General features: G+C 36.0%; 1 protein-coding gene across 4 annotated transcripts in view; it reads left to right on the forward strand.

Moving 5' to 3' along the window:
* LOC128558648 (uncharacterized) overlaps positions 1 to 4,586 on the forward strand; it is a 15,209-nt gene extending 10,623 nt beyond the window's left edge. For all 4 annotated transcript variants that reach the window (XM_053548631.1, XM_053548633.1, XM_053548634.1 and 1 more), the window contains exon 6: positions 2,490 to 4,586. In XM_053548631.1, coding sequence (XP_053404606.1) covers positions 2,490 to 2,653 — 164 coding nt within the window. In that variant the 3' untranslated portion in view covers positions 2,654 to 4,586. The remainder of the gene's footprint in view (positions 1 to 2,489) is intronic.
* The last annotated feature ends 12,918 nt before the right edge of the window (positions 4,587 to 17,504 follow it).

The raw sequence follows: 17,504 nt of genomic DNA on the forward strand, positions 1-17,504 counted from the left end.
TAGTAAAATCTTGGATAAGTTCTTTAAAACCCTAGTTCACTATAGGTTAGTTAATAGGAGAAACTTATAGTTAACACTTCAGAGGCCACATTTTCTACTTGATCATAATAAATCTTTGTCAGAATGTTAACGTGAAATATAGGTCACAAGGTCAAATCATATAACATTTTTAACATTCTAGAAGTCCCATTTTCTACTTGATCTTTTTAAAGTTTTGTTAGATTATTTGTCTTTTTGAAATCTAAGTCATGCTTAAAACTGGATTATCTAAGGTCAAAAAGTAGGTCACTAGGTTAATTAATATGAAAACCTTGTCAACACTCCACAGGCCTCATTTTCCATTCGTTGTTCGTAAAGAATTGTCAGATCATTTATCTCTATGAAATCTAGGTCAAATAGAAGTAAAATAGATTTATTTCATGTTTGCACAATATATTTTGAATGACTGGATGGTTTTTATGAAACTAGCGTATATTGTATACCTCACCAGGTCTCTTAGTCCAAGGTCAAGGTCACATTTGAAATCATTAGATAGAAATAAAAATGACTAATTCAAATATCTAAAGTTTGATATATTTCACTGATGTGTCTTCATCATGTTTAATTATACAGAGCTATTACCAGAAATGAAATTAGATGTGTGTCCATAGAACACTTGAGTCCTGTCTTAGACTGTATGAGCATATGTTACTTCCTGACAATGCAAGACTAATTAAACTTATAAATATTACCTTGCATTGGGGGTATGAGTCATTAACAGTTTCTTCTACTTGATGGATCTTCATCAAACTTTGTGTGTGGCATCTTTGTGTAGCATCCTTGTTCAGACCTCTTCCTATTGTTTTCAAATCCCTTTTAGGTAGTGCTAGAGCTAAAGATAGAAAAATAAAATTTAACAAATTTTCATGAACTGCCGGCTGGATTTTCAGCAAACTTGGTGTGTAGCATCCTTATAAAGACCTCTTTCAAATTAGTTCAAATAGTTTCACTTGGTCCCTTTTAAGGAGCACTAAAAATGAAATACTTAGTAGAAAATTTTTAAGCAGTTTCATTGCTTGATAATTCATTACCAAACTCGGCCTGTAGCATCCTGTGCACAGACCTCTTTCAGTTTCATTTAAATGGTTCCCCTTGGTCCTTTTAGGGGCTGTCAGAGCTAGAAATAGGAAAATATTTTAACAACCTCTTTTCGTGAACTGCTGGATAGATTTTCACCATTAACCTTTAGCCTGCTGCCGGCAAGTGATTCTGCCTTTGCGACAAGTGCAGACCAAGATCAGCCTGCACATCCGTGCAGTCTGATCATGGTCTGCACTGTTCGCTATTCTGTCAGTAAATTTTCAATGAACACCCCTTCAAATAATAAATGGTAGTGCTTAAATTGAATGATGGACCAGTCCATTTTAGAAATTTAGCAGGTTAAAGGTTAACTCTCAGTTGTGTTTTAATGGAAACACATTTTTAGGCCGTCAAATAAACATCAGGAAAGCCTTTTATTAAACTATTAGTGAACTACTTAATGGATGTTCACAAACTTGGTCAGAGGCAAGGTACAGTGGTCAAGGTTTTCCCCAGGTGAGTGACTTAGGCTCAAATGGGCCTCTAATTTCTTGTTAGGATTTTAGGTTTGACCATTCTTGTGTCACACTCAGTTCATATTATTTTTTCTGCTTTGCCTTCATTCTCAAAATATTTTAGTTTGTTTACATGTCTGGGATGTACGCATCTATAAATTTACCACTGTGGGATTTGTTTTTAAAGGCCTGTATTTTTTTAAATGTAAATAATCCTTTAAATGGATATTTAACCTTTTTTCCCTTGCACTTAGGAAAAGGTCAGATTTATTGATCTTGAGATATTGTGTATGTAGCATCACCTAGTTGTCCTCCAACAAGTTTTTTCAATTCCTGCGCCTTGTGTCAAAATTGACTCCAAGAGTAGGCTTCATTTGGCTTACATAGAGTGACATAAAAATCTCCTAGTGCCCTGAGCTTAGATATTGGGCATGTATCATTGTGTAGTGTTGTGCTGTACCAAGTTTGTTTGAAATTGGCCTAGCCCATTGGGGTCACTTGTTTGTACGTACACATGTATGAAAAACTGTATAATCCCTACTGTCTTCAACCTCAAGTCCTGTTGCTTAGATATATGTCATATAGCATTGTGCAGAGGTCATCTGTCAAAATATCATGCACCCATTTGTGTAAGGTGAGTGATATAGGGCCATCATGACCCTCGTGATTTAAGATTGGCTTCAATAACTGGTATAAACGTAACAAAACCCAACTATAATTGCACATCCGTGCAGTCTGGTCAGGATCCATGCTGTTCTTTGAAAGCCTATTGCAATTCGAGAAACTGCTAGCGAACAGCATGGATCCTGACCAGACTGCGCAGATGCGCAGGCTGGTCTGGATCCATTCTGTTCGCAAATGCACTATGTTGGTTTTCTCATGGTGCGGCTCAATTATATATAAATTTACTTTCAGCCTTGATGATTCCGGACTGTCTACATGTTATAATACCGGCATGGGAACTGTACAAGTTTGCTCAACGGAAAGAACTCAAGATCAATGAGATATGCTACAAGGAGGAGATATTTCTTTGTGTTATATTTATTTCCATGGGAACCCTTGTTGGAAGATTACTTTAATAATGTTTGCTGAATTGAATCAGTTTTCAACTTTACAGATCTACTCAAGAATCTCGAGATTTTATGGCATAAAACAATGACCAAATGCCAAAGAAGTTCAGCCATGAATTGACAACATTATATGGAAATCTTTAGAAAGTGCTTACAGTTGTACATGTATATGGCGATGGTTGTCAGGGATTAGCAATACTATGATGAAATGTGTACTCTGAGTTTAAACAATGTATTTTGTAGTCATTTTTATACTGTTTTGTATGTTTGAATGTAGGACAAAGTCCTCTGCTTAATTTGACGAAGGCAGACAAACTCCCCCTGCTGTAAAGGTGGTTAATCAGATTTTGGTCAGCTAATGGATTTGTTCAAAACATAACCAACTCATCATTATGTCTTCCCCAGGGGGTAGACATATTGCTTTTGCAATGTCTGTCTGTCCTTCCGTCTGTCAGACTTCATTTCCGATCAATAACTGGAGAACTGTTTCACCTAGAACCTTCAAACTTCATGTGATAGGATTTACGGACTAGATGGCCCCTGTAGTTCTTGGGGTCACCCCATCAAAGGTCAGTGTTACAGAGGCCTGAACATGGAAAACCGATTCCGATCAATAACTTGAGAACCACATGACTCAGAATGATAAAACTTCATAGGATGATTGGACGTGCAGAATTGATGACCCCCATTGATTTCGGGGTTACTCCACCAAAGGTCAAGGCCACAGGGGCCAGAATCCATCACACTTCATTTCCGATCAATAACTGAACAACCATTTGACATAGAACCTTCAAACTTCATAGAATGATAGGGCTTACATAGTAGATGACCCAGTTTTTTTTTAGGAGAGTCATTCCATCAAAGGTCAAAGTCATGGAAAACTGTTTCGGATCAATAACTTCAGAAACATTTTACCCAGAATGTTTAAACTTCATAGGATGATTGGACATACAGAATAGATGACCCCTATTGATATTTGGGTCACTCGATTAAAGATCAAGGTCACAGTGGCTAGAACATGGAAAATCATTTCCAATCCATAACTTGAAAACCACTTGAACCAGAAAATTGAAACTTCATGGGATAATTGGACATGACAAGTAGATTAACCCTATTGTATTTCAGTCTATAAGCCAACCATCAGTGTCTCCTTGATTTCCGCTCATGTCCTCTATTGACTTCTTGCCTGTTACTACTGTGCTTTGGGGGAGACATATGCGCTTTTCTACAAAAACATCTTCTAGTTTACACTTATTTGTGTTCACCAAGTTCTTGATACAAGTCAGATCTTTACTGGAAGTATTTTGTAAATTTGATTTACCTATCCTGGTTGCCAAACTCAGATAATGTTATTTAGCATAAGTATAAAATTAGATAACAATATTTTGCCTAAGGAATGATATGAATATAAGCACTATTGTATTAAAGTTGTCAAAGATTTGCATTGACAAGTACATATTCTGCAGAAATTAATCAGAAATGCAAGTTGATAAAATTTCAGTTACATCCCTTTGTCCATCTTGGTTTCACATGAAAATAGGTGAATTCCAAAGCTACATGCTATTTAAAAAATTGCCTTTTGTTTCAGGTAGTTGAAATATTCCAATATTTGTCAATGTAAAACTAGAAATCATATTGAAATCAAAAGAAACAGTCCACTTTTTAAGTTTTTTATGTTAAAGGTAGGTTATTACAAAAAGTAATAAAATATACCTTTCCAATAGGTATCTAACTCTATGTAAAGGCTCTTCTAGTTCCTTAAATAAATCTCTAATAGAATCTATGAAAATTGAAAAATGTCATAAAGTGTCCCTCAAATGTGATTGACCACCTTTAAGATGTAAAATTTATCAATATAAATTGAAAAATGACAAGTTTTAAGGTGATTTTTAATTGTAATTAAATAATATATGAGCCGTGCCATGAGAAAACCAACATAGTGGGTTTGCGACCAGCATGGATCCAGACCAGCCTGCGCATTCGCGCAGTCTGGTCAGGATCCATGCTGTTCGCTAAGTTTCTCCAATTTCAATAGGCTTTAAAAGCGAACAGCATGGATCCTGACCAGATTGCGCAGATGCGCAGGCTGGTCAGGATCCATGCTGGTCGCAAACCCACTATGTTGGTTTTCCAATGGCGCGGCTCATATTTATTTTATACATTATAGAAGAAAATCATAGGGTGAGAGATCTTGACCAACTGGTCAAACTGAGTAGGCTTTTTTTCAAGGTGTGGTACAAGGTGATGATCAGTATGTGATCTTTATTTAAGTTTAAGGTTGTTCAGTGTCACTGACCATGTTGACCTGCAGATACCAGATTTCTGGAATATTAGCTATTGTATTCTTACCTTATTTTCACACTGAAGTATGTTTACAATGTTTATATTGTCTTTCAGTTTTAATGGATATCTAAAATGAAGTAGATAAGAACTTTATTTTTTTTCCACAACCATATTTATCTTAGTGTATTTACTATTATTTAGGTTGTAAATCATGGACATATCAGAATACATTCCAACAATTTTACTAAAATACTTATTTTTATATTTTTACTGATAAATAGGACATTGTTGAAATGTTGTTCAGTGGTTGTGTTTTACATTGTCTTTTGAAATGTATGTATATATTGCAATTATATATGTATGTATATAGCCAAAATGAATTCTTTTTGGAAATTCAGATAATACTAGTCTAGGTTCATTGTGTATATTTGTTTAATGTTTTAAGTGCCATCATGGTAATTGTATATTAAATGTTCATAGAAGTGTAGTTCTCGTATTATCTGTTGCATGATTGTAAACACACTATTAGATTATATTGCTTGATCCAATTATTACATAACAAGGTATTTTTAGCTCACCAGAGCACAAAGTGCTCAAGGTGAGCTATTCTGACAGGTCATTGTCCGTCGTCGTCCGTCCTCCATCGTGTGTCGTCTGTCAACATTTTGCCTTGTTAACACTCTAGAGGCCAGATTTGTGACCCAATCTTTATGAAACTTGGTCAGAATGTTTTTGTAGATGACCTCTAGGTTAAGGTTGAAACTGGGTCATGTGGGGTTAAAAACTAGGTCATTAGGCCAAATCAAAGGAAAATCTTGTTAACACTAAGAGTCCACAGTTCAAGTTTGAAACTCATGAGAATTGGGCAGAATGTTTGTCTTGATGACCTTTAGGTCAAGTTTGAATCTGGGTCGTGGGGTCAAAAACTAGGTCACCCATTCAAATCGAAGGAAAAGCTTGTTAACGCTCTAGAGGCCACAGTTGTAACCCAATCTTTAGGCAACTTTGTCTGAATGTTTGTCTTGATGATCTCTAGGTCAGGTTTGAAACTGGGTCATGTGAGGTCAAAAACTAGGTCAGTAGCCCAGATCAACTCTGTTAAGCATATAGGGCCATCATGGCCCTCTTGTTTTGTGAATTGCAGCTTTATTTTGCAAGATCTGTATAACATATACATCATTCTAAAGATCTCCTATGGTGATAGAAGGGTCTTTTTAGTTACATTTAAGGTTTATGGCCAAAAAGAATCTGAATTTCAAAACAAAAATCTTTTTACAATATTTACATTTTTTTTGAAAATGTTGCTATCTTGCTAACTAAGACATTCTTTTGATTTACAGATACAGGTAAACACAAAAAAAAAGAATTCATAAAATGTGGCTGAAATTTACAATGGAAAATACACCATAAGAATTGTTTTTGAAGATAAATTAAAAACTAACCAAGGTATTTTAAAAATGTAAAAAAATTATATTACCACCCTTAAGGATGATATACATGTATAATACCAGTGGTGTTGTCATATTTAAAGGGGAATCAAGGGGAAACCTTTTAGTGCAAAACATGGATCAAATAGTTGTACAAGTTTGTCAGTCATATGTAAATAATGGTAAGGGCAGATAAGTAATATGTCAGTACTGAAAGGAAAAAGAAAAACAATCTGATGTCTTTTATGTTTGTAACTACTCATGCTAAAACTTTAATAGTAACAAGCTCTTTTTAACCAGAAGAATAAATCATGTCTGAAATTTTAAACTGGTAACTGATCTTCTTAACGGATTTTATTAATATTTTGGTTTAAACATATTTTATTTCCCAATATGTACATTTTAAATAATAAGTTACATACATAGATTTTGGATTGGACTGGAAGCCGTAGTATTTTGTCTTCATGAAATTATTTTTTCCTTGCTGAATATCAAAGTTCACTGAGCAAACAAAGAATAGTCAAATCTAATATTATGAAATGTTACATTAAATGTACCTATCATGTAGGTTATTTTACGATTGTTCATACAAGTATGTTGAACTAGTACATTTATATATGTTATCAAATTAATCATTTATACATTTATAGGAGAAGACAAAAAAAATGAACATATATATTGAAGAAAGAAATTACTTTGTTTTTTGTTAGCTCACCTGTCACAAAGTGACAAGGTGAGCTTTTGTGATCGCGCGGTGTCCGTCGTCCGTCGTGCGTCCATGCGTCCGTAAACTTTTGCTTGTGACCACTCTAGAGGTCACATTTTTCATGGGATCTTTATGAAAGTTGGTCAGAGTGTTCATCTTGATGATATCTAGGTCAAGTTCGAAACTGGGTCACGTGCCATCAAAAACTAGGTCAGTAGGTCTAAAAATAAAAAAACCTTGTGACCTCTCTAGAGGCCATATTTTTCATGAGATCTTCATGAATATTGGTCAGAATGTTTACCTTGATGATATCTAGGTCAAGTTCGAAACTGGGTCACGTAGGGTAAAAAACTAGGTCATTAGGTCTAAAAATAGAAAAACCTTGTGACCTCTCTAGAGGCCATATTTCTCAATGGATCTTCATGAAAATTGGTCAGAATGTTCAGCTTGATGATATCTAGGTCAAGTTCGACACTGGGTCACGTGGGGTTAAAAACTAGGTCAGTAGATCTAAAAATAGAAAAACCTTGTGACCTCTCTAGAGGCCATATTTTTCATGAGATCTTCATGAATATTGGTCAGAATGTTAACCTTGATGATATCTAGGTCAAGTTCGAAACTGGGTCATGTGGGGTCAAAAACTAGGTCAGTAGATCTAAAAATAGAAAAACCTTGTGACCTCTCTAGAGGCCATATTTCTCAATGGATCTTCATGAAAATTGGTCAGAATGTTCACCTTGATGATATCTAGGTCAAGTTCGAAACTGGGTCACGTGCGGTCAAAAACTAGGTCAGTAGGTCTAAAAATAGGAAAACCTTGTGACCTCTCTAGAGGCGATATTTTTCAATGGATCTTCATGAAAATTGGTCAGAGTGTTTACCTTGAAGATATCTAGGTTAAGTTCGAAACTTGGTCACGTGGGGTTAAAAACTAGGTCAGTAGATCTAAAAATAGAAAAACCTTGTGACCTCTCTAGAGGCCATATTTTTCATGAGATCTTCATGAATATTGGTCAGAATGTTCACCTTGATGATATCTAAGTCAAGTTCGAAACTGGGTCACGTGGGGTCAAAAACTAGGTCAGTAGGTCTAAAAATAGAAAAAACCTTGTGACCTCTCTAGAGGCCATATTTTCCAACAGATCTTCATGAAAATTGGTGAGAATGTTCAGCTTGATGATATCTAGGTCAGATTCGTAACTGGGTCATGTGCGGTCAAAAACTAGGTCAGTAGGTCGAAAAATAGAAAAGCCTTGTGACCTCTCTAGAGGCCATATTTTTCACGAGATCTTCATAAAAATTGGTGAGAATGTTCACCTTGATGATATCTAGGTCAGGTTTAAAAGTGGATCACGTGCCTTCTAAAACTAGGTCATTAGGTCAAATAATAGAAAAACCTTGTGACCTCTCTAGAGGCCATATTTTTCAATGGATCTTCATGAAAATTAATCAGAATTTTTTATCTTGATGATATCTAGGTCACATGTGCTCAAAAACTAGGTCACTATGTCAAATAATAGAAATAACGACGTCATACTCAGTTCAACACTGGGTCATGTGGGGATAGGTGAGCGATTCAGGACCATCATGGTCCTCTTGTTCCTTCTTGGGTTAGGGGTTATCATATTTGGACATCTATTTTTAGCTCACCTGAGCTCAAAGTGCTAAAGATGAGCCATCATAATCGCCCTGTGTCCGTTGTTGCGTGTCATCTTTGGTCAATTCAATCACAATTTTTATGAAACTCGAGAATAAAATCTTGGACAAATTCGTTACTGGGTCATCTGGGGTAAAAAAACTAGGTCACTAGATCAATTAATAGGAAAACGTTGATAACACTTTGTAGGCCACATTTTCCACTTCACCTTTGTGAAAGTTTGTCCGAACATTTGTCTATGTAAAATCTAAGTCATAATCAAAACTTGATTACCTGAGGTCAAAAACTAGGTCACTAAATCAAATTATAGAAAAGCCTTTTTAACACTCTAGAGGCCACTTTTTCTAACTCACCTTTATGAAAATTTGTCAGAATATTTGTCTCTATAAAAGCTAGGTCAGGTTTAAAACTGTATTACATGAGGTTAAAAACCAGGACACTAGAATAAATCATTGAAAAACCTTGTTAACACTCCAAAGACCACATTTTTATGCCCCCGAAGGGAGGCGTATAGTTTTTGAACCGTCTGTCGGTCTGTCAGTCTGTCCGCAATTTTCGTGTCCGGTCCATATCTTTGTCATCGATGGATGGATTTTCAAATAACTTGGCATGAATGTGTACCACAGCAAGACGACGTGCAGTGCGCAAGACCCAGGTCCGTAGCTCAAAGGTCAAGGTCACACTTAGACGTTAAAGGATAGTGCATTGATGGGTGTGTCCGGTCCATATCTTTGTCATCGATGGATGGATTTTCAAATAACTTGGCATGAATGTGTACCACAGTAAGACGACGTGCAGTGCGCAAGACCCAGGTCCGTAGCTCAAAGGTCAAGGTCACACTTAGACGTTAAAGGATAGTGCATTGATGGGTGTGTCCGGTCCATATCTTTGTCATCGATGGATGGATTTTCAAATAACTTGGCATAAATGTGTACCACAGTAAGACGACGTGTCATGCACAAGACCCAGGTTCGTAGCTCAAAGGTCAAGGTCACACTTAGACGTTAAAGATCATTTTTCATGATAGTGCATTGATGGGCATGTCCGGTCCATATCTTTGTCATTCATGCATGGATTTTAAAATAACTATGCATGAATGTGTGACACAGTAAGACGATGTGTCGCGCGCAAGACCCAGCTCCGTAGGTCAAAGGTCCTAAACTTTAACATCGGCCATAACTATTCATTCAAAGTGCCATTGGGGGCATGTGTCATCCTACGGAGACAGCTCTTGTTTGTTTGATCTTTTGAAACTTTGTCAGAATGTTTCTCTATATAATTCCAGTTCGAGTGGAAATGTCCAAAACTAAATCACTTGCTCAAATCATAGAAAATTTTGTTAACACTCTTAGTGGACGCTTTTCCATTTTTGTCCACTGGGGGAGACATTGGTTTTGCCCTGTCCATCTGTCTGTCACACAATTTGACCAAGAACCTTCAAACTTCATAGAATGGCAGGGCTTATGGAGTAGATGACCACTATTGTTTTTGGGGTCACTACATCAAAGGTTAAGGTCACAGGGGCCTGAACATCGAAAACCATTTCCAATCAATAACTTGAGAACGACTTGACCCTTGATTTTGGGGTAACTCTGTTAAAAGTCAAGGTCACATGGGCCTGATCATGGAAAACCATTTCCAACCAATAACTTGAGAACCACTTGACCAAGAATGTTGAAACTTCATAGGATGATTGGACATGCAGAGTAGATGACCCCAATTGATTTTGGGTCACTCTATTTAAGGTCAAAGTCACAGGGGCCAGAACATGTAAATCCATTTCCAATCAGTAACTTGAGAACCATCTGACCTAGAACCTTCAAACTTCATAGAGTGATTGAACTTACAGAGTAGATGATTTCTATTTGTGTTTTGGTCACTCCGTCAAAGGTCAAGGTCACAGGGGCCATCCGTCCATCACACTTCATTTTCGATCAATAACTTCAGAACCATTTGACGTAGAACCTTCAAACTTCATAAGGTGATGTGGCTTCAGAGTAGATGACCCCTATAATTTTTGGGGTTACTAGATCAAAGGTCAAGGTCACAGGGGTCTGAACATGGAAAATCATTTCGGATCAATAACTTGAGAACCACTTGACCCAGAATGTTGAAACTTCATAGGATGATTGGACATGTAGAGTAGATAACCCCTATTGATGTTTTGGTCGCTTGATCAACGGTCAAGATCACAGGGACCAGAATATGGGAAACGGTTTCCAAACAATAACTTGAGAACCGTTTGACCCAGAATCTTCACACTTCATAGGATGATAGGACTTACAGAGTAGATGACCGTTATTGCTTTTTGGGTCACTTGAGCAAAGGTCAAGGACACAGGGGCCTGAACATGGAAAACGATTTCCTATCAATAACTTGAGAACCACCTGACCTAGAATGTTGAAATTTCATAGGATGATTGGCAGAGTTATTGACCCCTATTGACTTTGGGGTCACTCGATCAAAGGTCAAGGTCACAGGGGCCAGAACACGGAAAATCGTTTACAATCCATAACTTGAGAACCACTAGGCCCAGAATGTTAAAACTTTGTGGGATGATTGGACATGCCGAGTAGATGATCCCTGATGCAGCCAACCATTAGTGTCTCTTTGACTTTCGCTCTTGTCCCCTATTGACTTCTTGCCTATTACTACTATGCATTGGGGGAGACATGGGCTTTTCTACAAAAACATCTTTTAGTTGTGATTAAGTTTAAAACTTTGTTACATTTGGTCAGAAACTAGGTCAATAGGTCAATTCATAGGTACTAATTCATTATAATCAAGAATTCCCACTTATGGTTTTAGAATACCTTTCTCTGTATGTGTTGACAGTGACTCCCACATGCTTTGTCTTAGAAATCACCTACCTTGTCAAGACTGAACCTTCCGCTAGGCCTTGCACCAGTTCCAGAAAAATCTCATCGATCTCTCATGAAGAAGACACTAACGATAGGCTGGTTGTATTACTAGAAATAATGTCAGAACCTTAAACTAATTCCAACAAAGTTTTATCGATGATTTATAAGCTCTAGCTACTTACGCAATACAGGAAAGAAGTCCTCAAAAGAAATCCTAGCCAAACTATTAGGACAGTATCTATGGCGTAACTACCGTTCACGTGCGTATAATTTTTTGTCGATTTCTTTTGGCGGACTTTAGCTATATATATATATATATATATATATATAAATGGCATTTCTGTGTTTTCAAACTCTGTATTCAGTTTTCAACTTTATAAAACAAAAATGTAGGTACGCATTTAGTGCTTTTGTTTTCATATTAAACCACCTGCAGTATCCTAATTGGTTGGTACGCTAGCGTGTCAGAGTGAGAGGTCAAACGTCTCTCGAGGAAAGGAATCAGTGCTATTTTGGGATAAAGCGCGATTTATTACAAGTATCCTTTCTTTGGTCCGAAATAACATGTTTGTGACGGTCAACTTCTATCAACGCTTTAGCGGCTAGAGAAGTAGTATATTTTTCAAGAGTTGGGTCTTTTTGTAGAATAAACATTCGTCTGTAGTTACTTGTCATCATTAAAAATACTGATCTGCATCGATCATTTAAGCTTCGCCATAGACATTCTTTCCAGACTTTTCATTTCCTTTAGGGAAAAAAAGAATGCCGACCACCCGCCATCCGACTCTTTGAAGTGCCGAGTTGGAGGCAACAATCACAATATCTTTAAGGGTGGCCTAAATCAAAAGTGTTAGCAATGAAAGATATTATTACTACTATTATTATAATTACTATTATTATTATCTTTATTATTATTATTATTATTATTATTATAAAGGACGTTCCGGTAATGTCTTCTGCTTGAGTACTTTTTCACTTAACTCTGCTTTAGTGTAAGAGATTATTAACAAAACGCGATAACTGTGGCCTTTATTTACTAATACCGGATCAACCCATAACAACGAAATAGGGAATGAGGTGGACACATTTTATGACAAATATCTTATATAGCAAAACCAATGTAAGTAGCGGCGTGGTCTAGTGGTTTACACGTATGATTTGTAACCTTACGGTGCTGGTTCGAATACAGGACGAGCTACTTTTTTATTTTCCTAGCATGGTTTTACCTAGAGAAGGAATACAGTTAAAACTATTTGTATCATGATTTTCTCCTGTAGTTATACTGGGTCTTTATTGACATTTTTCAGAGTGTCACATTTTAGAATACACATTGAACTATTAACATTACAAAATGGATAAAGAAAACTCTTGCAAAAATGAAAATGAAACCAAATTTGCAATCGTTAAAAGCATTAAGAATGCTAATATTTTTTTAAAGTAAATACAAAAGACGTTATATAAAAGACTTGCTAAAATAGAATAATAAGTAAAAATCATTTAAGAAAGAAGGGCTCGAACCTACACCATACAAACATAAAAATAGAAGTCCAATACCCTATCCACTAGACTACAAATCTGTTACTGAATAACAAATCGTATTCTAGAGTTAAGAATGCTACAATATACAAGTTAACACCACTTATCGGATAATACACCTGCTTTACCTGTTTTTGGATTTTTCCAAGTACCGTTAAAATTAAATTATCGCGATCCATTAATACAAATCACTGAATGAGATATATTATTTCTTAATTATTTATTATACTGGTGACCTAGTTTAAGGTCGCTTAGACCTATTATCAAACAGAACATTGAACTCAGTACCAACATTGATGAAAAACTCATTAACATGGACCATCGTGTAAAGATGCATTTTTTCTATGATTTAAACTGATGGTCTAGTTTCGCAACAGATAAACATACCCATCCTCAAAAGTGGCCAGAGTGCATCATTTGAAGTCGATATTAAAAAAAACCTTGCGGAGGCCCCCGTACCCCAACCCACACTCTACCCCGCATGTGCGTATATTTTTTTAAAACCTGGGTAATACCTTGTTAGGTGATATTTAAGAGCAGCTTTCTTGAAATTTTATTTATAAACAAATTATTGCATAATTTATTATTATATAATAAAGCAGTTCAAAAAACATTTTATAAATAATTGGTGTAACTGTGCAGAATTTCGATCAAATATAGATATTATAAAGTATCCCACCCATCTGCAGTGACATTGTGAATACGAATCCACTATGAATGTTTCTTTTTCTTGTTTCTTTCAGATACACATATTTGGTATTCAACCCCTTTTAACTCCAATGCAGACAAAATTGTTTTAGAAGTGTGTATGTATAAATTTGGTTAGAAAGCCTATGTTCTGAATTTTGACACTTATGTTCTGAATTTTGACATCCCGAAGCTTTTTGACAAAGATGGTGAAATACTTACACTTGCTAGAAATCTCAAATATCTTTTTTTCTGATATTCAAAACAAACATTTATGCTATAGTGTACCAGAAGTAGAACATTACAGCATATGATCTACAGTAACGGCCGCAATATGTATTTAACGTTACTTCAAAATCTTAAAAATGTGCCATGATATTAATTGTTGAGGACTTTTTTTTGTGTGTTTCATTTCCTTACATATTTATTATTCCACACCACACCAAAAAGTTTATGTTGGAATTAGTTCACCCCCAAAAGTTAAAATGACCAGCCTACAAGTTACAACTAGCAGTTTATTCAGATGTCATAAAGCGCCTTAATCTTTTTAAGGGTAGTTTATTGGAGTTCTAATTGTCACAAAACTTCTGCAAGAAAGTCTGATGTGTTTGCCTAACTAAATAATCCATGCATTGTGTACACGAATGTCAACAATTAGTACATTGAATGTGGATACATGTAAACAACAGATGAAACATATGATCTTTTCCTGGGTGGTCAAATAAGAAAAGAGCAATCGGAAAAAAATGTGATTCTATATAGTTGCTTGATGATCAGTTTCACTGTTTTGTTAGATTGCAGTTACCATGGTTACACCTAATATTTAAAAAATATACCAGATACTTCGCTTCTGGTTACACTCTACCAATTCAAGTCCTTATTTATTTCATATTAATAACAAAACATTCAGACCTCATTTTCAGCACTTTAGAGCATTTCAATGATATGAAAACCATATATGGTCATTTAGTATAACATGTCTTCTTATCAAAAACAGAAAAATATTGACATGTTATGTTGAATATAAGAAAAATAATCTGTTCTGAGAAACATCACCCTCTAAAAATGCCCCCATGAAAACAGCCGTTTAGCAGTTACGCGTAGGTAGACATTTTTCGCAAAGAATAAAACTTATTCCAAGAAATTTACAATGAAAATGGTCTAGATCTATTCTCAATACTATAAGCAATAAACATAAGCCAAAAATTTAACTGTCACCTCCTCATGTCACTCATTATACCAGATTTCATCCATAGCATGGAACTACATTTCGGACTACTTCACATGTAACACTGAGTAATCACTTCCGGTTTGGTGTAATCCGTCCTTCTTTGAAACGATTCTACATAAACCCATTTTCGGCAACATTAATGCGCATCACGAAAATTGTTTGTAATTAACGGTCATACAAATGCAAGCGTTTTGTTATATTTTATGAGATAAAGTTTATAAATTTTATTTGTGACTTTTACTTACATTGAGCTCTTTGTAACGATAGATAAACCAGCTCTAAACACAATAATTATGTACCATGATGTTCCGGGACAACTATTGCATTTGTCGTAAAACACGACTAATAGAGTCTGAACACTTAGTTTTGCTGTATCTCTGTGATTCCGGCAGGTATGAAAGTTCTGATTCTATACCTCGTGTATTTATTTTGATGTAAATGAGACGTTAAACCAAACGTTTTAGTCTTGTTTAGCGCCATATAACTTTAGATGTGTTGTTGCGTTTTAAAACCAAACTCAAATCAATGGTTTGTTGAGTCGTATATGTCACAGATCGAATATATAACACGTAAAATTGACATTTGTCTAATGTGACATATTCGTCTGGTCATTTTTGACAGTTTACACCGAAACGTATAATTTTATGTCGCATACGTTGTAATATAAAAGTGCATGAAACTACAAATTATACTTTAGTTAAACTCATTCCAGGAAGGGAGGCGGAACCCACCCATCCCCGGATCTCTCGATCCCCCGCAGGAACCCGCCATTCAAATATAACAAGTTTAATCGGTGTTTAAGTAGATCGCTTCGCAATAAATGTATTGTTATGGTCGCATGTGTGACAGGGACTTTTATAGATATCTCGTCATTGCATTTCGGCTCTCCACAAATTACAGCCTAGGCCTACATGGCGAAAAATAAAATGCTAAACCGAACTTCGGAAGGAATCTCTGCTAACGTAGGACACTCGGCCCAAAGTGTTTAGGAAATTTTAAGGGGTAAATACCCATACTTCTGTTCTTAAACCAGAGTACTTACGAAATAGATCATAAGAAAAAAATAGTAAAGATAACGGCTCAAACTAGTCTACAACAGTAGTATCACATCGGCTGTAATACATTGACAAATATTGCTAATCTACCGTTAGCCTGCTGCATGTATTTCGTATGCCTGCATGTTTTGATAAGGTATCGTAATAATTCGTCCCCGGTCTTTAAGCATTTATAAGTTAACCTGTGGGGCATTAAATTAACAAGACGATATATCTATGGAAAACGTTATGGTTTAATAATAATGGAAATGATAAATGAACCATATTTTAAAGGTTTACTACATTCAACTACCAGTTGGTGCGTTATGAATTGGCATATGTTTGCCGAACAAACTCATTCAACACGAATGTCATCGATTCTTCTCGACACCTACACGACTCCTATACGACGACCATCTCAATCATTACATGTTCCGTATCCAACAAGCTTTTTTAATGAATGGTCATTTTCCGGCGGGGAGGATCGGGAAGTAATCGAGTGCAATCGGATGGCGTTCGAACTAATCTGTACAGCAGATCAGCAGATCGCATCGATCGGGTGGCGATTTCGTACAGCAATCGAGTATCGTTTTTCGATCTTTTTTTCGATCAAGGCAATTTCTAAACGATCAAGAGTCGACTGGTACATGATCTTTTCACGATTTCTTCACGAACCCTTGCCAACCGACCGCTACTCATTTTTTTACATATCAAAAATATCGGATAAAAAGTCCGTGCATTGCCGATCAAAGTAGACCTATAACGATCTATTGCTCATCAAGCTCGATCAGATACCAACCATTTTCCAATTTCTTGTCAATATTAACTCGACCCCCACCCGGCGGTCGCACGAACGCAGTCGATAACCCACGGTCGGTAATTGATCAAACATTTATACAAATTAAAGACATAAGACTAATCATCCCGACCACACTAGTCCAGTTCCCGAACAATGGTTTGGGAACGTTCGGGTCGATCCTGTCGGCCTTGTGAATCTAGCATTAGCAGAATCTATGTAATGTGGCATAAATGAGGTGTGCCAATAAAATTTGAAAATATTTTTTCCAAACTGATGGAAATGTGATGTATTCGTTGAAAATTTCGTTTTTCTTTGCCAGTTTCTGTATGTCAGATATTCGTTTTGGTGTGCCTATGAAAACCTAAGTCCAACGTATACATCACATGTTATGTATCATATACGTTTCATGCGCGTGCTATTTTCGATCGAATTTTTCACTCGTGTTATATATTCATTCTGTGACATATACGGCTCAACAGGGTTCTTAACTGCATTCTCCTCCTAAAGTCACTTCACAATTTTTTTAAATACAAAACATTATCTATATGTGGTAACAATTTTGAAGTTATATATAAACCATTTATTAACGCCATAAACTAAAACTTTATGAAGCAGTAAAATACTAAGTATACTTAGCTG

Source organism: Mercenaria mercenaria, chromosome 7 (assembly GCF_021730395.1).
Source record: "Mercenaria mercenaria strain notata chromosome 7, MADL_Memer_1, whole genome shotgun sequence".
Classification (NCBI taxonomy): domain Eukaryota; kingdom Metazoa; phylum Mollusca; class Bivalvia; order Venerida; family Veneridae; genus Mercenaria; species Mercenaria mercenaria.